This window comes from Triturus cristatus, chromosome 6 (assembly GCF_964204655.1).
Source record: "Triturus cristatus chromosome 6, aTriCri1.1, whole genome shotgun sequence".
Lineage (NCBI taxonomy): Eukaryota > Metazoa > Chordata > Amphibia > Caudata > Salamandridae > Triturus > Triturus cristatus.
In genome coordinates, this window is record NC_140589.1 from 1,909,872,392 (window position 1) to 1,909,897,106 (window position 24,715).

Genomic DNA, 24,715 nt, shown 5'->3' on the forward strand with positions numbered 1-24,715 from the left:
TTGTGTTGTACTAACTGCATTTGAGTACTTTAATACGGTGATCAGTATTAAACCTACTTGCACACTCAGTGTCACCATTTCATCACTCAGCATCGCTCAGCACCACCTCCGCACCACTCAGCGCCACCACAGCATCACTCAGCGCCACCACAGCATCACTCAGCGCCACCACCGCATCACTCAGCACCACCACAGCATCACTCTCTGCCACCACAGCATCACTCAGCACCAACTCAGTATCACTCAGCACCACCACAGCATCACTCAGCGCCACAACCGCATCACTCAGCGCCACCACAGCATCACTCAGCACCACCACAGCATCACTCTGCGCCACCTCAGCATCACTCAGCACCAACTCAGTATCACTCAGCATCACTCAGCAAGACCTGAGTATCACCTCCGCACCAGTCACTACGAAGACCACCACCACCTCAGCATCACTCAGCACCACCTCAGTCTGCTCTCGGAATCTGGCATCCATTGATTCTCCCCCAGCGTCCATCCGTTGCTAGTGTTGTAATACAGGTACTATTTCCCAACCTTCACCCTCCTGTTGTTTATGCCCCCCATTACAACAAAAAAAGCTATAACAAACAACCATTGGAACAGGCAGAAAAATGTTGCCAGCATTGCAAGGACAAAAGAAAACTGACGGCATTTTTTATTGTAAATAGAACAGAATAGAATGCTATGATTACTTACCGGTAATCCCCATTACTCTTAGTCCTACTCGTCCTCGACCCAGTCATCACTAATGAGGTATTCCACAAGACAGGAAACAAAACAGGAAACGCTTTTTCTAGGCTCCACCCACCCTCCCGTCAGGGGCTATAAGAACCCAGCCAACCAAAAGCACATCCTGACATACCAAGCAACAAAGGCCTGGACAGGGAGGGCGGGCGGGAAGTATGACTGGGTCGAGGACGAGTAGGACTAAGAGTAATGGGGATTACCGGTAAGTAATCATAGCATTACCTCTACGTCCCTCGTCCTCGACCCAGTCATCACTAATGAGGCATACCAAAGCACCCCCAACAACAGGCCTTTGGCAAACCACACAGAAAACAGAGACCGAACACAAAGAGGCGTGCAGCAAAAATAGTTTAATGAAAAAACACAGAATCAGGGAGGCGGAACAACCTCCACAGCACGCAACACACCACAACCGAAATTGGGTCGGTCAGACAGAGCACAATTCAAGCGATAGTGCCTCACAAAAGTAGACTCAGAGGCCCACGTCCCAGCCCGACAGATTTCATCAAGGGAAACCCCATGAAAAGCAGCCCAGGAAGCAGAAACACCCCTAGTGGAACGGGCCTGAACACCAGAAGGGCAAGGCAAACCAGATCCCTGATAAGCCAAAGAAATAACAGACTTGATCCAGCGACCAAGAGTAAGCCGAGACGCAGCTTTACCCTGACCAGCCAAACCAAAAGTCACAAAAAGGGAGTCCGAGGAACGGAACCCCGCAGACCGTGCAACATAAAGGGATAAAGCACGCCGCACATCCAAAGAGTGAAGCAACAACTCAGCAGGGGAAGAAGGAGAAGGACAGAAAGAAGGAAGAATCAACTCCTGAGAGCAATGAAACTTAGAACGAATCTTGGGAACAAAACCAGGATCCAAAGAAAGGACCACCGCGTCATCCAAGAAACGCAAAAAGGGAGGAGAACAACGCAAAGCAGTGAGTTCACCCAACCGTCTGGCAGAAGTCACAGCAACCAAAAACGCCACTTTAAAAGAGAGAAACTTAAGGTCCACCGACTCCAACGGCTCAAAAGGAGCAGACTGCAGAGCACCCAAGACCAAAGAGAGATCCCAAGGAGGAACCGGAGAGCGAGAAGAAGGAGATGACAGAGAGAAACTCCGGAACAAACGGGAAACCAACAAACCATCCGCAGCAGGAAGAGAAGCCGGATCCCGGAAAGCCCGAAGAGCAGCCCACTGGCCCCTCAGAGTAGATAAGGCATATTTCTTCTGAAAACCATCCAAGAAAAACTGCAGAACGGAAGCGATAGGACAAGAGACAGGAGAGAGACCAAGCCCCGCACACCAAGAGGAGAAAGAAGCCCAATGTTTAGAGTAGGAGGACAAAGTGGAACCCCTACGAGACCCTTGCATCACAGTGATGAGGTGATCAGGCAAACCCCGGACTCCAAGCGACAGCCGTTCAACCTCCAAACCGCCAAGGCGAGAGGGACCAGGAGGGAAGGGGAGGGGGACCTCAGGGGAGACGGATAACGTGGCAGAATCCAAGGAGGGCCCACCGCCAGGCTCAACAACAAAGGGAACCAGGACCTCCGCGGCCAGTGAGGTAAGACCGCTACCACCTGGGCACCCAACCGCTGGACCTTCAGCAAGAAGGCAGGAATCAGGGGGAAGGGGGGGAAGGCGTACAGCAACCAAGGGGGCCACTGAAGAGACAACGCCTCCACCCCCCAAGCACCCAACTCCGGGGCCCGAGAACAAAACAGGGGGAGTTGAGCATTCGCCCGGGATGCAAACAAGTCCAGCAGGGGAGTCCCGAACCTCCGACAGATCAACCGGAACACCCTGGGGGAGAGACACAGGGAGAGGGAAGATGGAAACCTGCGACTCAAGGCGTCCACCCCCCGGATATGCTGAGCCGAGAGAGCCAGAAGATGACGCTCCGCCCAACCTGCAATCGCACAAGCCACCAAATTCAAGGAAGGGCTGCGAGTACTGCCCTGGTGGTTGATGTAAGCCACAGTCACGGTGTTGTCCGACCTCACCAGGACATTGCACCCCAGCAGACGGGAATGGAAGAAACGAAGAGCCCTGGCCACAGCAGACAGTTCCCTCCAATTGGACGAGCGACGGGACTCCATCCGGAGCCAGCGAGCCTGAACAGACCACTGTCCCAACGTGGCCCCCCAACCGGCCGCACTGGCATCCGTCGTCAACACCAAAGGGGGCGGCAGGTGAATCCACATCCCCTTCGAGAGATTCGCGGAATCCAGCCACCACTGGAGATCCGACACCACCCCCAAGGACACAGGCACAGACAGAGCATAGTCCCGAACTGTAAACGGCACCCAACGCTGAACATGCCACAGCAGAGGCCGCAGATGAACCCTGGCCCAGGGCACCGTGAAGACAGTAGCGGCCATATGACCCTGAACCTCGAGCCACTGAAGAAGGGGGGCCGCAGCCTGGGACAACAAGATCCGCAACAGGGACTGAAGACGCTGAATCCGAGAATCCGGCAGGAACACCTTGCCCAGGACGGAGTCGAAGATGGCCCCAATGAAGGTCCGTCGAGTGGCAGGAAGAAGCTGGCACTTCGGAAAGTTCACCAGAAAACCATGACTTTCTAGCGTAAGGATGGTCAATGAAAGGTGCTGAGACATGACCTCTGGGGAGGGAGCCTGGAGCAGCCAATCGTCCAGGTAGGGGAACACAGACACCCCCCGGCTGTGAAGAAGGGCCACCAAAGGAGCAACCACCTTGGTGAACACCCGGGGAGCGGACCGGAGACCAAACGGAAGGACACAGAACTGCCAATGATGACCCTCCAGGCAGAAACGCAGGAACATCTGATCCTCCCGGGCCACCGGCACATGAAGGTAGGCGACCTGGAGATTCAGAGTAGTAAACACCCATCCGGCCTGAATCAGCGGGACCACTCGCTGCAAGGTCTCCATTTTGAACGGGATCTTCTTCACAAATAGGTTCAGACTCCGGAGATTGATGACAAGCCGGAACCCCCCCGTGACCTTCGGCACCAGGAAAACAATCGAATAGGTCCCCAGACCCCACTCCAACCTGGGAACGGGAACAATAGCGTTTTTGAAAAACAGGGCCTGAACACCGTCCCTCAAAGATTGGCGACGGGAGTGGCACAAGGGAGTCGGAGTCCGCACTACACCCGAGGGAGGCGGAGGGGACAGAAACTCGATCCGATACCCCCGGTCCAGGACATCCAGCACCCACTGATCCGAGGTCGACAGACGCCAGGCTGGAAGGAACAACCTCAATCTCCCACCAACCACGGGCGTCACTCCAGTGGGATCCACGAACGGAGGGGCATAGTCAGGAACGCTGCGGCCCAGGACCAGCATCTCGAGGAGGCTTCTTCTGGAACTTCCGAGGGAAACCACGACCGGCTCCACGAGAACCTTTAAAGGAGGATTGCTGAAACCGGGAAGGTTGACGAAAAGACTTGGCCTGTGAAGAGGAAAAATCTTTACGGGAAGGTTGCCTCCGGAAGGAAAAGGAATGTTTACGTTCTTTAAACACTTTATGCAGTTTGTCTTCCAAGGCATCCCCAAAGAGACGAGGGCCAGTAAAAGGTAAACGTAAGGCCATGGACCTCTGGGCGGCATCAGTATTCCAACCCTTCAACAGCAGATTCCTACGGGCAGCGATAGAGGAACCACAAGACAGAGCAGAAGCACGCACAGAATCAAAAGCAATATCCGAAAGGAATTCAGTCTGACGCTCCATAGATTCCAGCAAATCAGGACAGCAGCCACCCTCCTGCATAGTTGAAAACAAAGTCTTAAAGTCAGTCAGGAGCGATTGAGCCACATAAGCACCGTAGATACCGGAACGTATGGCAAGGTGAGAACCAGCATAGGATTTACGCAAAGCAGAGTCAATCTTCTTATCCACCCCATCGCGAAGAATGTTATCATCAGCCATGGAAGGACGGCCAACCAAACTAGCGACAATGGAGTCCACCTGCACAGACTCAGGAAAAGAATCCTCCATGCCCTGCAACGGGTAAAGCTTTGACATGAAGCGCGGCAACATAATATGATCAGGATCCTTCCACTCATTCAAGAGCACATCCATCACAAATGGATGAATAGGAAGTGAAGTCGCAACAGGTTTCCGAAACTGCGGCAGAACAGCATCCGACGAAGTACTGGCCACAGCGTCCTCTGGAAACCCCATGTTCTCACGAACATGAGAAAGCAGGTCCGGCAACAACTCCCTGGAGACATACTTCCCCTTAAGATCCACCGCACTCAAAGAAGCATCATCAGAGGACCCAGAAGATGAAATGTCAGAATAAATGGCCACACCCCCACCAGAATGACCGGCAGCAGAGTGTTTGGAGGATTGGATGTCAGACAAAGTCTTCAGTATCAGAAGCTTCAACCGGTCCTCATCCAACCTGGGACGCTTCACCGCAGGCGCAGGATCCTCACTATCCGGAGGAGAAGAAGAAGAGGACATAGGAGACACATGCCTCCGCTTTCTATGATGTTTCCCCATTACAAACAGAAGCAAACCAGGAGCAGTAACCGAAGGTAAGACCAACACGGTAGCAATTGAGAAAGGACTCCTTTTGAAGAAAACGACCAAGACAAGCCCGCCCCCCCCAGCAGAACCGAAAGAGAGGTAAAGGGGGCGTGGCTAGCACAGGAGAACAGAAAACAACGCTGAGTTCGGCCGCCGAAGGCAGAACAAGCCAGCAACTCAACCGGAGCCCACCCGTCGTCACCAACATCGTCCAAGAAACGGGAACTCGGACCCAGGAATAGCGAGCGCCCGGACCCCAACCGGGGCGCTCCAAAGAAAAACAAGCCCGGAAGAACACCGAGCGCCCGGACCCCATCCCGGGCGCTCAAAACGAAAAGGCGGGCCCAGAAAGTACGAGCGGCCGGACCCCATCCCGGGCGCTCGTAACAGAAAGCGGGCGCAAGAATAAACGAGCGCCCGGACCCCATCCCGGGCGCTCGCATCCCAAAGCAGGCAAAAGAGAACACGAGCGCCCGGAGCCAACCCGGGCGCCCAACAGAAGCCGGTTCTGGACATACACGAGCGCCCGGATCCCAACCCGGGCGCCCGAGACTGAAAGCGGCCAGAGAGACACGAGCGCCCGGACCCCAACCCGGGCGCTCAAAACAGAAGGCGGGCCCAAGGCAACAAAAGGACCCGCCCTGGACAACAAACCTGGAGGCAAATCCGGTGCAGCAGGAGCAGGAACCAGAGGAAGCCAACACAGCCCAGCAGGATCAGCAACCAGGAACCTGAAGAGTCCAGGAAGCCCAGCAGCCTGACTCAAGAAGTCCCACGGAGGTCCAGCAGCGCCCCCAAAGCCCAGCAGAGGAGGAGACCACAGGACAACAGCAACTTGTAGCAGGTAAGTGCCCGGCACCTACCCCAGCGTCCCCGTCAGGTCCACTGACAGGAAACAAAACAGGATGTGCTTTTGGTTGGCTGGGTTCTTATAGCCCCTGACGGGAGGGTGGGTGGAGCCTAGAAAAAGCGTTTCCTGTTTTGTTTCCTGTCTTGTGGAATACCTCATTAGTGATGACTGGGTCGAGGACGAGGGACGTAGAGGTAATAAGCATTTATAAAGCACATGGTACATAATAAGTACCTAATGTCTTCTTGGTCATATACAAGGGAACAAAAATGCTTCTGGCACTTTTTCATTATAACTTTTCAGCCTGCTGCACAGCAGCCACACTTCTCTTTAGCATAGCTTAAAGACATTGGCAAAGTCAATATCTCTGGCTAAACATGTATAAGGCCCCAAAGTCGTGACCTTTTGGCTATGCCAATGCTTGTTTCTCTTACATGCGGATTTCAAGGTTAGTTCTCTGAAGCCTGTTTGAGGCGCTATCAGCACCCGGACTGCACGGAGTAGGAGAATGTCCCCATAGGATGCAGATTTTAAGAAGTCTCCCTCCTGCTCCATAAATTTAATTTCTTGTAGATTATGCGGTGCCCACGCCCAGCTGCTTCTATTCATTGGTTGCAGTGGGGGATGGGGAGGGGGTGAATGTAGCCCAAGATCAAACATTACTACCAAAACTAACTGCCAAACAGGTCAGTGTAAAACTAAGAGTGAATGCTGCCCTGCGCGCCAACAACATAAGGATTGAAGCCAGGTGACAGTGGGAGGGTTAAAGTGTTTCTTGTTCACCTCAGATCAGAGAGTACTGGGCCATGAAAGCTGCTGTTCTGGTTATTTATACCTTCTTTTTATTACTCTTAGCAATAAATCCTTAGAGTTGTTAATCTTTTAACTCCCTCTCTCTATCTTTCTTGCACCTTCTTAGCCTTGGTTGCTCTCAGATAACCGATGCTTCCTGCGCAACTCTGGCCGCTGCCCTTCGCTCCAACCGCTCTTTGCTGAAACTGGACTTGTGGCACAATGCACTGGGTGACGCTGGTGCGTCCCTGATCTTTGATGCCCTGAAGCACTCAGACACCCGGCTGCAGAAGATTGAGTAAGGAGCGGGGGTTGGGTGTTGAGCTTTTCTGTATCATCTGCAATTTTTATTTTCCTCTGCATTCATTGGCTATGAGTAGAGCAGCTCTCCTCCATGTGTTTCTCTTAGATGCGGATTAGGTCTCTGAAGCCTGTTTGAGGCGCTATCAGCACCCGCAGTGCAAGGAGTAGAAGAATGTCCCTAAAAAGATGCAGATTTTAAGAAGTATTCCCTCCTGCTGCATAAGTTTAATTTCTTGTAGATTATGCGATGCCTACGTCCAGTTGTGTCTATTCATTGGTTGAAGTGGTGGTGAGCGGGTCAATGTAGCCCAAGATCAAACATTACTACCAAAACTATCTACCAAACAGGTCAGTGTAAAACTAGGAGTGAATGCTGCCCTGCGCTCCAACAACATCAGGACTGAAACCAGGTGACAGTGGGAGGGTGAAAGTGTTTGTTCTGCACCTCAGATCAGAGAGTACTGGGCCATGACAGCTGCTGTTCTGGTTATTTATACCTTGTTTTAAATACTGTTGGTAATAAATCCTTAGGATTGTATTGTTTTAATTCCCGCTCATTCTCTTTCTCGCACCTTCTTAGCTTCTGGAGCTGTGGGATAACCAGTACTTTCTGTGCATCTTTGGCTGCTTTCCTTCGCTCCTACTGCTCTTTGCTGGACCTGGACTTGGGTAGCAATGCACTGGGTGACGCTGGTGCGTCCCTGATCTGTGATGCCCTGAGGGAACCAGACACCTGGCTGCAGAAGATCCGGTAAGGAGCAGAGGGGGGAAGGTGGTGGGGGGTGGGGGGGTTATGGGCGGTCGAGCTTTTCTTTATCATCTGCACTTTTTTATTTTCCTCTGCATACATTGACTATGAGTGCAGCATCTCTCCTCCGTGTATTTGTCTTGCATGCAGATTAGCTCTCTGAAGCCTGTTTGAGGCGCTATCAGCCCCCAGAGTGCACAGAGTAGGAGAATGTCCCCAGAGGATGCAGATTTTAAGAAGTCTCTCTCCTGCTGCATAAGTTTAATTTCTTGTAGATTATGCGGTGCCCACGTCCAGCTGCGTCTATTCATTGGTTGAAGTGCGGGGGGGGTGAATGTAACCCAAGATGAAACATTACTACCAAAACTAACTACCAAACAGGTAAGTGTAAACCTAGGAGTGAGGGCTGCCCTGCTCTCCAACAACAGGACTGAAACCAGGTGACAGTGGGAGGGTTAAAGTGTTTCTTGTGCACCTCAGATCAGAGAGTACTGGGCCGTTACTGCTGCTGTTCTGGTTATTTATACCTTTTTTTAAATACTTTTAGTAATAAATGCATACAATTGTTAATGTTTTAATCCCCTCTCTCTATCTTTCTCGCACCTTCTTAGCCTCTATCGCTGTGAGATAACCAATGCTTCCTGTGCAGCTCTGGCCGCTGCCCTCCGCTCCAACCGCTCTTTGCTGTATCTGGACTTGAGTGGCAATGACCTGGGTGACGCTGGTGCGTCCCTGCTCTTTGATGCCCTGAAACACCCAGACACCCGGCTGCAGAAGATCGAGTAAGGAGCAGAGGGGGAAAGAGGAGGGGGGGGTTGTGCTTTACACTATCATCTGCACCTTTTATTTTCCTCTGCATTCATTGGCTATGAGTAGAGCAGCTCTCCTCCATGTGTTTGCCTTACATTCGGATTAATGCTCTGAAGCCTGTTTGAGGCGCTATCAGCACCCGGACTGCACGAAGTAGGAGAATGTCCCCAAAAGGATGCAGATTTTAAGAAGTCTCTCTCCTGCTCCATAAATTTAATTTCTTGTAGATTATGCGGTCCCCACGCCCAGCTGCTTCTATTCATTGGTTGCAGTGGGGGATGGGGGGGGTGGTGAATGTAGCCCAAGATCAAACATTACTACCAAAACTAACTACCAAAGAGGTCAGTGTAAAACTAGGAGTGAGTGCTGCCCTGCGCTCCAACATCAGGACTGAAACCAGGTGACAGTGGGAGGGTTAAAGTGTTTCTTGTGCACCTCAGATCAGAGAGCACTGGGCCATGACAGCTGCTGCTCGTATTATTTGTATCTTGTTTTAAATACTGTTAGTAATAAATCCATAGAATTGTTAATGTTTTAGTCCCCTCTCTCTCTCTTACCTTCTTAGCCTCTGTTGCTGTGAGATAACCGATGCTTCCTGTGCAGCTCTGGCCGCTGGTCTTTGCTCCAACCGCTCTTTGCTGGAACTGGACTTGGCTTGCAATGACTTAATGGGTGACGCTGGTGTATTCCTGATCTGTGACGCCCTGGAGAAACCAGACACCCGGCTGCAGAAGATCCGGTAAGGAGCAGAGGCGGGGGGGGGGGGGTGGTTCTGTACCATCTGCATATCTGTCCTTCTCTCAGTGTTCATGGACTTTGATTCAATCCCTTCCCCAGCAGAAACATGTTGAACTATGCTTAAAATGGCCACTGAGACTCCATTTCGTGTTGCCATGCTTTCGGCAACCTGATGAAGGATTGCTTTCTATGTCCCTGTTAGAACTTGCTTAACCCTTCTCGCTCCTTGCGGTTGAGCCGATTCCAGAAGCTGCTTGTGTGCCTCGCCCCCCCGGTTCTGCCAGAGACTTAGCCACATCCTGTCCAATGTTGGTAACTCAGGCTCTTACACCATCAGCTGTGCTCCGTGACCACGCCATCTGGGCGCTGAAGCAAGAGGCTGTGTACATTGTGCAATCAGAGACCGACACTCTCTGGCCACGATTACGCCACCTGAGACTGATGAGGAACTTGTTGGATGTGTAAAGGGTGTGGCTAGTGCTATAATTATGTGTGCACTACGGAGTGAAGCAGCAGTCTCCGTAGAATTGTCTTTGTACCATTCTGGGACCCTGTCCTTAGCTCGAGCTAATAAATTAGATGTACTTTCTTCCACAGCTAAGTTGTCCTGGTCTCTTTGGTAATGCATGAGTAATCAAGGTGAACCCATAGATTCTAGGTGTCCCCTGCACCGCTTGCTTTGACCCTCCAGTCGGGAGGGGTCTCTAAAAGCCGGTTCTACAAACAGAAACAGTTTGTTCGAGGCATATGAGCTGCAGATTACACACTTGTGCATATATCGCCATCTGGTGTTGGGCCCGGATGTTTGCAGTTTGTTTTTCCTCTTGGAAAGTCTTTGGAAGTCACGAGGTCGGTGACTCCTCCTTTGGATCGTATTGCGCATGGGCTTCGGCTCCATCCTCAGATTGTTTTTTTTCCGCCATCGGGCTTGGATGTAATCTTCGCGCTCCGGTTCCGAACAGCTTCCAGTTCGACGATCGAAGCGCAATCCTCACCCCAAATCACGGTATTGTTTCGATCGCGATCTCCCCACTCGACACACCTTCTCATCGGCACAGACCTTCGGTTCCAGTCGTCGACGGCGGCCTTCGGGCCTACCCAAGCTCCGGTCCTGGCTAATGGAAAGGACTCCATTTAAAAAGTGCCCTCGATGTGGGTCCAAATTTCCCCACACCGATCTCCACGAGGTATGCAATCTCTGCCTCTCCCCTGAACACGAGGCGCGTGTAAGTCTTTCCGGTCCAAAAAGACTATTCGGGACCGAAGAGCCAGAAGAACCATGGCACACTCCTCGACGACGATTCCGCATGACATCTTCGGAGAAGGCGTCGACGCTCCAGAACAGCATCACACCGACGAGGGCCTCGTCAGTGCTTCCGAAGCCGACGACTCAGATGTGGAGGACATCACTCCGGTGCAGAGGGTCGTGAGTACTGATCTACCCTCCCCCACACCCTCGCCGCCACCGAAAAAGGCTTCAGTCACGCCTTCGCCTCCGGGCCTAGGCAAGACCAAAGACACTGCTTTACACACCGCACCTTCGGGCCCGGTAAAGAAGCCAAGTAAGCTTTCCGGCGGCTTGGGCCGAGCCAGCCCACCGGCGGTGCCAATAAACACGCTTCGGCACCGAAAAAGAAACCGGCCTTCACCTCGACACCGAGCCCCGCACCGAAGCACTCGGGGTTGAAACCCAGCTCTTCGGTACCGACACCATCCTCGGTACCGACCAAAGCACACAAGGTCACCGGCACCAACACTTCGAAGCCGAAACCCATCTCGGCGCCTACCAAACAACCGGAGGTTCCCAAGCCGGGTTCCAAACAACGAACCGGCACAGAAAAGCCTAAAAAACCAACGGCCCCGACGACTTAGGCGCTGACAGACCAACCAACCTCACCAGAACTATTTGTGGAAATTTAGTTTGTAACTGAACATTATCTGCGCCATCTTGTCTCTCTCCAGCGCCGCACGCAGAAACGCACGGCGGCTATTTTAGACACCATGGCCCCTCTCCGCGCTCATTGTCGATCGCCAGCGCGTCCCTCTGGCGCTGCAAACATCCCCCCGCGTGCCGGCCACCCCCGCTCTCTCATACATGGGCCATAAACCCTCTCCTTCTGCGTGGCCCTGCCATGGAACCACATTCCGCGCCTGACCAACACCTCCTTTCATCCCATACATGGCCATACATCCTTTTGATAACCCCCTTCCTCTGCGCCCGATTGTCCGAACCGATCCCAGGCCATCACCTAACCCTGCGGATGCAGTTTATTGCCCCTACTGTAAGGGAAACACCCCACATCAAAGGGATTACAGAAGATCAACACCCCACCCCCTGAGACCCGACCAGTCGCACACACCCCCAGGAATTGGCGGAATGTCCAGCTGTGTGATAGCCATCTCCTACTGTGGGTGGGGTGGGGACTTCTACTGTAGATATGTGTGGGAACAAGCTTGAAGTGGGGATTCCAAGGATGTCTTTCCATACATCAAAGTCTCAACAAGAATGTATCACATGTAATAAAGCAATAAACCTGTGTATAAGAGGCCAGGCCTCAGAGATGTGGTGAGAGCACCTCGAGACGATACCTTGCTGTCCGATCTGACGTGTTCTGCTCCGACGGAATAAAACTTTGTTTCCTGCCTTCCAGTCTCCGGCGCCTGCCTCTTTTGTTGGTTAATCATCGAATGGTATAAGAGGCGATTACCGCCGGGCAATACTTGAAAGGTTATCGACTGAAACTGCCGCTACCATTTAACAATTGGCGTCCCAAGCGTGGGGCCCATCAGCGACACGTGGATCCAACGGGAGAGGTCCCAACGACAGAGTGAACGACTGCAACGATCGGGAAGAGCTCCTGCCCGATAGACCCTCGTCTGGCAGCCGATCATCCGAACTTCACTGGTTCCGAGCAGACCTCTCTCGAGTGATCTACGGTCCTGACTGGGAACCATCAGGAGTGCCGCGGCAAATACGGAGAGTAGAGGACGATCGGGCGCTGGAGACGGAAGACGAGAAACTGTCCATGCGGTCCGGGTAAGGTCGTGTAACATGACAAATTGCGAAACGATTGATTGATTGATTGAAAATACTAGTGTTGCTTATTTGATTGTTCTTTTTGAGATATTCACTGCCTACAAACGGGGAAGAGTAGAAATACTCTCTCTCCCTTTGCAGATAGTGAAGGGTAGGTAACGCGGACTTTGCTGTCCGATCTGACGTGTTCTGCTCCGACGGAATAAAACTTTGTTTCCTGCCTTCCAGTCTCCGGCGCCTGCCTCTTTTGTTGGTTAATCATCGAATGGTATAAGAGGCGATTACCGCCGGGCAATACTTGAAAGGTTATCGACTGAAACTGCCGCTACCATTTAACAATTTACACCGGATCCCTTGCAAAAAACACTGACCAAGGATCCCAAAACTGGACATTTAACGCTCTCTAGCAAAAAAGAGACATTTAGAGAAACCTGCTCTGCCTCCACCTCCAAAGAGGAAGGACTCTGCTACCTCTCCTTTCAGAATACCTTCCCCACCTCCTCCATCTCCTCCACCTCCTCCACCTTCTCCTCCTCCACCCCCTCCGCCTTTTCCACCCCAACCTCATCGTTCCCCGACCCCTGACGATGATGATCAGGGGGACCCATATGATGACATAGGGGATGTGCCCCAGGACCTACCCACAGGGGACCCCACCCCTACAGGATCCCCAGACCCATGGGACGATTACAATATCCCTGATATCCCCAATGTCCCACAAGACGATCTTTACCCTTCCAGACCTTCTCCACCAGAAGACTCATTGGGGTTCAACCACCTACTGCAAACGGCGGCACACTATCACGGGGTAGATTTACACACCGACCCCGTGGAGGAAGATTTCCTCCTCGACACATTCAACACCACACATAGGTCCACCTCCATATTGCCTATGCTTAAAGGAGTGGTAAAGCATGCGCCAGAGGTCTTTAAGGACCCCGTTAGAGCCAGGGTCATTAACCCGCGCATAGTGAAAAAATACAAAGCCGACCCCACAGATCCCTCTTACATCAGAGGGCCAGCACCACTAGATTCTCTGGTAGTATCCACCACACGTAAAAGGGCAAACTCCCAGGCGTCAGGCGAAGCACCACCACCTGACAAAGAATCTAAACTATTGGACGCATCAGGCAAGCGTACTGCATCCCAAGCTGCCAATATATGGCGTATTGCCAATACTCAAGCGCTACTAGCCAGATACGACAGGGCCCATTATGACGAATTAGAAAGCATAATGCACCACCTCCCTGATAAATATAAAGCTAGGGCCAACGAACTAATTCAGGAGGGCAAAACTATTACTAACACCTCCATACGTTGTGCCCTAGATGCAGCAGACACGGCCTCCAGGGCCATTAATACTAGCGTCCTCCTCCGTCGCCATGCCTGGCTAAGGATTTCAGGGTTTAAACCGGAGGTTCAAGCCTCCATCCTCAACCATCCTTTTGACCAAGAACATCTATTTGGCCAAAAAGTGGATGAGGCCCTAGAAAAAATGAAAAAGGATACGGACACGGCAAAATCTATGGGAGCCCTGCAATCACACCTTCCCAGGCGCTCCTTTCGCCGCCCTTCCTTTCGGAGCACATCCAGAGGCTACTCCTCAGACACCGCGTCCACTTCATACAAATCCTCTACTCAGTCCACCTTTACAAGGGGTTATCAAAGAGGCGGCTACAGGGGTAACAATAACAAAGGCAGAGGCAAAACGAACTTCGCCCGCTCTGCCACACCGCCTACCCAATGACTTCCCCCTGCTCCCCCCAGACCATCCCACTCCGGTCAGGGGCAGACTCCAAAATTTCCTTCCTGTCTGGGCTACCATCACCTCAGACAAATGGGTAACACAAATAATTCGGTCAGGCTACTGCCTAGAACTAATATCTACCCCCCCAAACATTCCACCCAGACAACGCCCAATGTCACAAGAACATCAACTGTTACTAAAGCAGGAGGTAATCTCCCTCCTACAGAAACAGGCAATAGAACACGTTCCTACCAACCAACGAAATATGGGAATCTACTCCCTATATTTTCTCATACCAAAAAGGGACGAGACTCTACGACCCATCCTAGATCTCCGGCCCCTAAACACATACATACACTCAGACCATTTTCACATGGTAACGCTTCAGCAGGTACTTCCGCTCCTCTCCCAAAATGACTTCCTCACCACTCTGGACCTAAAAGACGCTTATTTCCACATTCCAGTGCACAACGCTCACAGAAAGTACCTCAGATTTGTAGTGGATGGACAACACTACCAATTCAAAGTGCTCCCGTTCGGAGTCACAACAGCGCCACGAGTATTCACCAAGTGCCTAGCAGTGGTGGCAGCATATTTACGAAGACAACACATTCACATCTTCCCATACCTAGACGACTGGCTGATAAAAGCCAGGTCATACAATGAGTGTGTACAACACACGTCCACCACTATCCAACTACTTCACCAACTGGGCTTCACTGTAAACCACGAGAAGTCCCATCTACAACCATCCCACATAAAACAATACCTCGGTGCCACCATAGACACCTCAAGAGCGCTAGCCTACCCCAATCCTGCCAGGATTGCAAGCATTCAAGCTCTACGTGCAAAATTCATAGCACAACACTCCCTTCCAGCTCGAGTGTTCATGCAACTAATAGGGATGATGGCCTCTTGCATCTTCATAGTACGTCACGCAAGACTCCAGATGCGTCCTCTCCAAGAGTGCTTAGCGCGCCAGTGGAACCAGGCCCAGGGTCAATTAACAGATCTAGTGTTGTTAGACGGTCGCACCCATCGCTCACTGCAGTGGTGGAACACCACAAACCTTTCCAAAGGTCGACCGTTCCTAGACCCGGTTCCTCAGATAGTACTAACAACGGACGCATCGCTCTCCGGCTGGGGAGCTCATCTAATACATCTCACCATGCAGGGCAAATGGACACCTCAGCAAAAGTTACTCCATATCAACCATCTGGAGTTACTAGCAATATTCTTAGCCCTAAAATCTTTTCATACACAAATTTCAGGCAAGTCAGTCCTGATATGCACAGACAACATGACAGCCATGTATTATATTGAAAAACAAGGTGGCACACACTCTCCACAGCTCTCTCAATTAGCCCAGAGCATATGGAGATGGGCCATACCCCAGAAAATCTTTCTCCTTGCTCAGCATGTCCCAGGAGTCCAAAACACTGTGGCGGATCTGCTCAGCAGACAGACACAACAGATCCACGAGTGGGAGCTTCACCCGCAAGTTCTTCACCCGTACTTTCAAATGTGGGGACATCCACAAATAGACCTCTTCGCCACCCACGAAAAAGCCAAATGCCCAAGCTTCGCCGCCAGATACCCACACCCTTTGTCCAAAGGAAATGCGATATGGATGAACTGGTCAGGCAGATTTGTGTACGCCTTTCCGCCTCTTCCACTCATTCCACTAGTGGTGCGCAAACTACAACAACACTCCCTCACACTAATCCTAGTAGCTCCAACGTGGGCCAGACAACCGTGGTACACCACACTGCTGGAACTATCTGTAGTACCGCACCAAAAACTACACCTCTCTCCACGCCTCTTAACCCAGAACCATGGAGAGATCAAACACCCGGATCCAGCTCAGCTCAACCTTGCGATCTGGCTCCTGAAATCCTAGAATTCGGGTACCTAGATCATCCCCCTGACTGTATGAACATCATCAGGGAAGCTAGACGACCTACCACTAGAGCGTGCTACGCCGCCAAGTGGAAACGCTTTGTTGTCTATTGCCATAACAACACCATCAATCCCCTGGACGTGTCCATTCAACACATTATAGGCTACTTACTCCACCTACAAAGGTGCAATCTAGCCTATACGTCCATTCGACTACACCTCGCAGCTATTGCAGCTTACCTACAAAACAGGCAACATCTATCACTCTTTAGAGTACCTGCCATTAAAGCCTTCATGGAAGGCCTTAAAAGGATAATTCCCCCCAGAGTGCCACCCTCACCTGTGTGGAACTTAAATATCGTTCTCACAAGGCTAATTGGGCCTCCCTTCGAACCTCTGCACAAATGTGAACTACAATTCCTAACATGGAAAACCGCTTTTCTTGTAGCCATCACTTCCCTTAGAAGGGTCAGTGAGATACAAGCACTTACCATTCAAGAACCTTTTCTCCAAATGCACCATAACAAGGTTGTTCTCCGTACCAACCCAAAATTCCTCCCTAAAGTCATTTCTCCCTTTCACCTAAACCAATCAGTAGAACTACCAGTATTTTTCTCGCAACCACAGACCGTTGCGGAAAGAGCTCTTCACACACTAGATGTTAAACAAGCCTTACTCTACTACATCGAGAGAACACAACCTTTCCGTAAGACCAAACAACTGTTTGTCTCTTTCTCTTCACCACACAAAGGCAACCCCATTTCAAAATCAGGGATAGCTAGGTGGATTGTAAAATGCATTAAAATTTGCTACCACAAAGCAAAGCGAACGTTATCTGTTCCCCCTAAAGCCCATTCTACACGAAAAATAGGGGCTTCCATGGCATTCTTAGGGAACATCCCATTAGATGATATCTACAAAGCAGCTACATGGTCAACACCGCACACTTTCACTAACACTATTGTGTAGATGTGCAAACTAAGCAACAAGCTAGTGTGGGCCAGGCTGTACTCAAGACATTATTTCAAACCACTGCAACAGATACGGGTGGTCGCCGCTAAGGTTGGGAACTGCTATATAATCTATGCACAAGTGTGTAATCTGCAGCTCATATGCCTCGAACGGAATATGCTACTTACCAGTATGCATCTGTTCTTGGCATGTAGAGCTGCAGATCTACACACGCCCACCCGCCTCCCCGGCTACCTGTATCTGTTCCAGTTTATCTTATTTAGATACACACACATGGGCATCCTCACTGTTATTACTACGCTCCATCTTTCCCTGCTGGCGAAAAACAATCTGAGGATGGAGCCGAAGCCCATGCGCAATACGATCCAAAGGAGGAGTCACCGACCTCGTGACTTCCAAAGACTTTCCAAGAGGAAAAACAAACTGCAAACATCCGGGCCCAACACCAGATGGCGATCTATGCACAAGTATGTAGATCTGCAGCTCTACATGCCAAGAACAGATGCATACTGGTAAGTAGCATATTCCTTTCTCATGCGGATTTCAAGGTTAGTGCTCTAAAGCCTGTTTAAGGTGCTATCAGCACCCAGAATGCACGGAGTAGGAGAACGTCCTGAAAAGGATGCAGATTTTAAGAAGTCTCCCTCCTGCTGCATTTGTTTAATTTCTTGTAGATTATGCGGTGCATACATCCAGTTGTGTCTATTCATTGGTTGCAGTGGGGGAGAGGGGGGTCAATGTAGCCCAAGATCAAACATTACTACCAAAACTAACTACCAAACAGGTAAGTGTAAAACTAGGAATGAATGCTGCCCTGCTCTCCAACAACATCAGGACTGAAACCAGGTGACAGTGAGAGGGTGAAAGTGTTTCGTGTGCACCTCAGATCAGAGAGTACTGGGCCGTGACAGCTGCTGTTCGGATTATTTGTATCTTGTTTATAATACTGTTAGCAATAAATCAATAGAATTATTGTTTTAATCCCCCTCTCTCTCTCTTTCTCGCACCTTCTTAGCCTCTGTGGCTGTAAGATAACCGGTGCTTCCGGTGCAGCTCTGGCTGATGTGCTTCGCACCAACCGCTCTTTGCTGGAACTGGACTTGAGTTGCAATCACCTACTGGATGACGCTGGTGTATCCCTGATCTGGGATGCCCTGAAGCACCCAGACACCCAGCTGCAGAAGATCAAGTAAGGAGCGGGGAGGGGAATGTTAGGGGTTCAAGTTTTTCTGGCTCATCTGCACTTTTTATTTTCCTCTGCATTCATTGACTATGAGTAGAGCATCTCTCCTCCATGTATTTGCCTTACATGCGGATTAGCTCTCAGAAGCCTGTTTGAGGCGCTATCAGCACCCAGACTGCACAGAGTATAACAATGTCTCCGAAAAGGATGCAGACTTTAAGAAGTCTCCCTCCTGCTGCATAAGTTTAATTTCTTGTAGATTATGCGGTGCCCACGTCCAGCTGCGTCTATTCATTGGTTGAAGTAGCGGGGTGGGGGAGGCGGAGGGTGAATGTAACCCAAGATGAAATATTACTACCAAAACTAACTACCAAACAGGTCATTGTAAAGCTAGGAGTGGGTGCTGCCCTCGATTCCAACAACATCAGGACTGAAACCAGGTGACAGTGGGAGGGTGAAAGTGTTTCTTGTGCACCTCAGATCAGAGAGTACTGGGCCGTGACAGCTGCTGCTCGTATTATTTGTATCTTCTTTTTATTATTGTTTTAATCACCTCTCTCTCTCTTTCTCGCACCTTCTTAGCCTCCATTTCTGTGGGATAACCGGTGCTTCCTGTGCAGCTCTGGCCACTGCCCTTCGCTCCAACCGCTCTTTGCTGGAACTGAACATGGCTACCAATAAACTGGGTGGCGTGGGTGCGGCCCTGATCTTTGACGCCCTGAAGCACCCAGACACCCGGCTGCAGAAGATCACGTAAGGAGCAGGGGAGGGGGGGGGGGGGCGCTTTTCTGTCTCTTCTGCATTTCGGTCCTTCTCTCTGTGTTTATGGAATTTGATTAAATCCCTTCCCCAGCAGAAACAGTAACAGTTTTTTATCTTACATGTGTATTTGAAAGTTAGTTCTCTGAAGCCTGTTTGAGGCACTATCAGCACCCGTAGTGCACAGAGTAGGAGAACGTCCCCAGAGGATGCAGATTTTATGACGTCTTCCCTCCTGCTGGCTTAAGTTTGATTTACTGTATGTTATGCGGTGGCTATTCATTGATAAGATGAGAAAGATTCATAACTTGCAACACAAAAAGAGGATGGACGGAATGTTGAACATTGTCAAACATTCACCCCCAGTCACAGATCTGGGTTTAATCCATCGTTATTTTGCTCACCACGCCACCCCAGTTCAGACATGGCCATATGCAAATCAGTCTTGACCCTGTGCCTCATGGGAACAGTCCAGACCGAACTGCCAGGCCATGTCTTCCCTGGACAGGAATCAAGCATCCTAGGACTAGTTTTGGGCTTTCAGCAAGTGGGACGGGTATGCTCAGACTTGAGTCCCGTGCTCTCCATGCCACTGAAATCAAGCTATGCTGGCTGAAGAGGGGTGAAACCCCGAAACCGGTCTTAGTATGCTTGTTTCCAGATCATGGAGGACCTGGCCTGGCAGTTCGGGCTGGACTGTTCCCATTGGGCACAGGGTCAGGACTGATTTGCATACGGCTGGGTCCAAACTGGATTGGCATGGTGAGCAAAAAAACGATGGATTTAGGCCCAGATCTCCGTACTGGGGTGAATGTATGACATTGTTCTGCATTCTGTCCATCAACAGTTCTTTTTGCATTAGTCACCCCGAGTGGGACGGGTATGCTCAGACGTGAGTCCCGTGCTCTCCATGCCACTGGAATCAAGCTATCCTGGCTGAAGAGGGGTGAAACCCCGAAACCGGTCCTAGGATGCTTGTTTCCAGTCCAGGGAGGACCTGGCTTGGCAGTTCGGGCTGGACTGTTCCCATGAGGCACAGGGTCAAGACTGATTTGCATATGGCTGGGTCCAAACTGGAATGGCATGGTGTGCAAAAAAACGATGGATTTAGGCCCAGATCTCTGTACTGGGGTGAATGTATGACATTGTTCTGCATTCTGTCCATCAACTGTTCTTTTTGCAAGGATCCATAACTTAGCATAACCTGTCAGATCAGCCGTCTGAAGTCAGACCAGGCAGTGCGCAGTTTCATCAGTAGTGAGGGTGGAGGTGGCAGCATGGCCACATTCAGGCTTTTCCCTTCAGGAGGAGGTGAGTAGTGTACTTTTCTTTCTGTGGAGAGTCCTCCAGGACACAATTTACCCTTAGCTGTGACTCTTTGATGGACTCTTTGATGTGACTCTGCTTCTTTTGGTGAAGAACTCAAGCTCTAAGGTCCAAGTCAGATATTCCTCGTGTCATTTGAATCCCTTCAGTGTGGGGTTTTGTTGCCTCATGCTGAACTTTCAAATTAGTCCTCTGAGAATAATCTATCTGGAGTTTGTCTCGCCGTCTTCGCAACCAAAATCCAAATAAAATAATCGTCTGTCATGTCGTTGGGATTCCTTTTTCCCATCAGGCCTCACTGTTCAACATTGGACTCTTTATTGTACGATGGACGCTGTAGCGCCAGAGAAACTAATAGATAGACTGGTGGGATTGGCTCCCTAAGTGTTTCTACTCCAGTTGACTCTCAAAAACACTCTCTACTCCCTCAACATTAGATAAATCTGAACTGAATTTTGTCTTTAAAATTAAAATATTGAACTTGCCAAGATGCTAAAATCACTTTCCAGCTTTAGGATGGTGGCCATGGTGTTGCTAAGCAAAACTGGAGGAATCCATTAAGAGAGCAGGTAAGCAAGCAAATGAAACTGCACAAGAGAAAGAGAGCAGGTCAAGGAGAAATACAGAGATGCAAGAAAATGACTTGAGTCCAAGGGGCAAAGGTCAGGATTACCAAGAGAACCAAACAGGAGAAGAACAACAAAAGTGAGACCTGAAAAGAGGAACCAACTCTACAGCAAGAAAGTCAGTTCAACTCAGAAAGTTCCCAGGTAGTGTCCATTTGTCCAGCTGATGCATTACAACTGCCTGCCTAGACCTAGAAATTACACCCCATAAGCGTAGAGTCTTTGAATGCCTCAGCACCGCAGCCTCCAAAGGCCAGTGTATCACAATCTTAAAGGAGAAGGTCTCAAACTCCTCGTCCTCGACAGATTCCTGACAGTACCTCCTCTTTCCCTCAGTGCCCTCTCCTTGGTGCTGACTTCTTCTAAAATCATTATGATTGAGGCAACTGTCCTGGGAGCATGGACAAACCAATCTGGTTTCCCAGAATGCTCTTCAGGGCCATAACCGCTCCATGCACCAAAAACTGCAAGTGTCCTCTCGCTCTTCTAGAGTCTACCATGGCTTCCACCTCAAGCTCTGGAGACACATCTCTTCTGATAGATGGTGAGGGGACTGCTGGTGTTATGGATGCAGGTTTCACCGTAGATACAGGGATGCACTCACTCTCCTCAACTCTACTATGGTTTCCACCTCAAGCTCTGGAGACTCATCTCATCTGATGGATGGTGAGGGGACTGCTGGTGTTATGGATGCAGGTTTCACCGTGGATACAGGATGCACTCACTCTTCTAGAGTCTACTATGGTTTCCACCTCAAGCTCTGGAGACTCATCTCATCTGATGGATGGTGAGGGGACTGCTGGTGTTATGGATGCAGGTTTCACCGTAGATACGGGATGCACTCACTCTGATCGACTCGACTATGGTTTCCACCTCAAGCTCTGGAGACTCATCTCTTCTGATAGATGGTGAGGGGACTGCTGGTGTTATGGATGCAGGTTTCACCGTAGATACGGGATGCACTCACTCTCCTCGACTCTACTATGGCTTCCACCTCAAGCTCTGGAGACTCATCTCATCTGATAGATGGTGAGGGGACTGCTGGTGTTATGGATGCAGGTTTCACCGTGGATACAGGATGCACTCACTCTCCTCGACTCTACTATGGCTTCCACCTCAAGCTCTGGAGACTCATCTCTTCTGATAGATGGTGAGGGGACTGCTGGTGTTATGGATGCAGGTTTCACCGTAGAAACGGGATGCACTCACTCTCCTCGACTCTACTATGGTTTCCACCTCAAGCTCTGGAGACTCATCTCATCTGATGGATGGTGAGGGGACTGCTGGTGTTATGGATGCAGGTTTCACTGTAGATACGGGATGCACTCACTCTCCTCGACTCTACTATGGCTTCCACCTCAAGCTCTGGAGACTCATCTCATCTGATGGATGGTGAGGGGACTGCTGGTGTTATGGATGCAGGTTTCACCGTGGATACAGGATGCACTCACTCTCCTCGACTCTACTATGGCTTCCACCTCAAGCTCTGGAGACTCATCTCTTCTGATAGATGGTGAGGGGACTGCTGGTGTTATGGATGCAGGTTTCACTGTAGATACGGGATGCACTCACTCTCCTCGACTCTACTATGGCTTCCACCTCAAGCTCTGGAGACTCATCTCATCTGATGGATGGTGAGGGGACTGCTGGTGTTATGGATGCAGGTTTCACCGTGGATACAGGATGCACTCACTCTCCTCGACTCTACTATGGCTTCCACCTCAAGCTCTGGAGACTCATCTCTTCTGATAGATGGTGAGGGGACTGCTGGTGTTATGGATGCAGGTTTCACCGTAGATACGGGATGCACTCACTCTCCTATACTCTACTATGGCTTCCACCTCAAGCTCTGGAGACTCATCTCATCTGATAGATGGTGAGGGGACTGCTGGTGTTATGGATGCAGGTTTCACCGTAGATACAGGATGCACTCACTCTTCTAGAGTCTACTATGGTTTCCACCTCAAGCTCTGGAGACTCATCTCTTCTGATAGATGGTGAGGGGACTGCTGGTGTTATGGATGCAGGTTTCACCGTGGATACAGGATGCACTCACTCTCCTCGACTCTACTATGGCTTCCACCTCAAGCTCTGGAGACTCATCTCTTCTGATAGATGGTGAGGGGACTGCTGGTGTTATGGATGCAGGTTTCACCGTAGAAACGGGATGCACTCACTCTCCTCGACTCTACTATGGTTTCCACCTCAAGCTCTGGAGACTCATCTCATCTGATGGATGGTGAGGGGACTGCTGGTGTTATGGATGCAGGTTTCACTGTAGATACGGGATGCACTCACTCTCCTCGACTCTACTATGGCTTCCACCTCAAGCTCTGGAGACTCATCTCATCTGATGGATGGTGAGGGGACTGCTGGTGTTATGGATGCAGGTTTCACCGTAGGTACGGGATGCACTCACTCTCCTCGACTCTACTATGGCTTCCACCTCAAGCTCTGGAGACTCATCTCTTCTGATAGATGGTGAGGGGACTGCTGGTGTTATGGATGCAGGTTTCACCGTGGATACAGGATGCACTCACTCTCCTCGACTCTACTATGGCTTCCACCTCAAGCTCTGGAGACTCATCTCTTCTGATAGATGGTGAGGGGACTGCTGGTGTTATGGATGCAGGTTTCACTGTAGATACGGGATGCACTCACTCTCCTCGACTCTACTATGGCTTCCACCTCAATCTCTGGAGACTCATCTCATCTGATGGATGGTGAGGGGACTGCTGGTGTTATGGATGCAGGTTTCACTGTAGATACGGGATGCACTCACTCTCCTCGACTCTACTATGGCTTCCACCTCAAGCTCTGGAGACTCATCTCATCTGATGGATGGTGAGGGGACTGCTGGTGTTATGGATGCAGGTTTCACCGTGGATACAGGATGCACTCACTCTCCTCGACTCTACTATGGCTTCCACCTCAAGCTCTGGAGACTCATCTCTTCTGATAGATGGTGAGGGGACTGCTGGTGTTATGGATGCAGGTTTCACCGTAGATACAGGATGCACTCACTCTTCTAGAGTCTACTATGGCTTCCACCTCAAGCTCTGGAGACTCATCTCTTCTGATAGATGGTGAGGGGACTGCTGGTGTTATGGATGCAGGTTTCACCGTAGATACGGGATGCACTCGCTCTTCTAGAGTCTACTATGGTTTCCACCTCAAGCTCTGGAGACTCATCTCATCTGATGGATGGTGAGGGGACTGCTGGTGTTATGGGTGCAGGTTTCACCGTAGATACAGGGATGACAGGATGCACTCGCTCTTCCAGAGTCTACTATGGTTCCACCTCAAGCTCGAAAGACTCGTCTCTTATGAGAGATGGAGGAGGAACTGCTGGTGTTATGCATGCAGGATTTACCGTAGATACGTGGATGACAGGCTTCCCTCGCTACCCATTGCATACGTAACGTAACTCCACTATGTCCACCTTTGAAGTTAGAACTACATTAATGAAGAGGCAAGCAGGGCAGGTGGGGACAGGGCCAGGACTAGACATGGGCAGTGTGGCCCGCTGCCAGGGCCCCGCTTCTGCTCACAACCACCTGGCCCTGCAGCAGTGCAACAGCTAGTAAATGACTATTGTTGCAGGGCCCAGGGGGCAGTAGTGGCAGCTGGCCCTCCCGTAGGCCCCACAGC

General features: G+C 50.7%; 1 protein-coding gene across 5 annotated transcripts in view; it reads left to right on the plus strand.

Annotated features, from left to right (window-relative positions):
• Window positions 1-24,715, plus strand: part of LOC146822422 (NACHT, LRR and PYD domains-containing protein 3-like) — a 785,736-nt gene that overhangs the window by 546,708 nt on the left and 214,313 nt on the right. For all 5 annotated transcript variants that reach the window (XM_085613508.1, XM_085613507.1, XM_085613510.1 and 2 more), the window contains 6 exons: window positions 7,044-7,214; window positions 7,800-7,970; window positions 8,579-8,749; window positions 9,343-9,516; window positions 18,186-18,359; window positions 18,936-19,106. In XM_085613508.1, coding sequence (XP_085469634.1) covers window positions 7,044-7,214; window positions 7,800-7,970; window positions 8,579-8,749; window positions 9,343-9,516; window positions 18,186-18,359; window positions 18,936-19,106 — 1,032 coding nt within the window. The remainder of the gene's footprint in view (window positions 1-7,043; window positions 7,215-7,799; window positions 7,971-8,578; window positions 8,750-9,342; window positions 9,517-18,185; window positions 18,360-18,935; window positions 19,107-24,715) is intronic.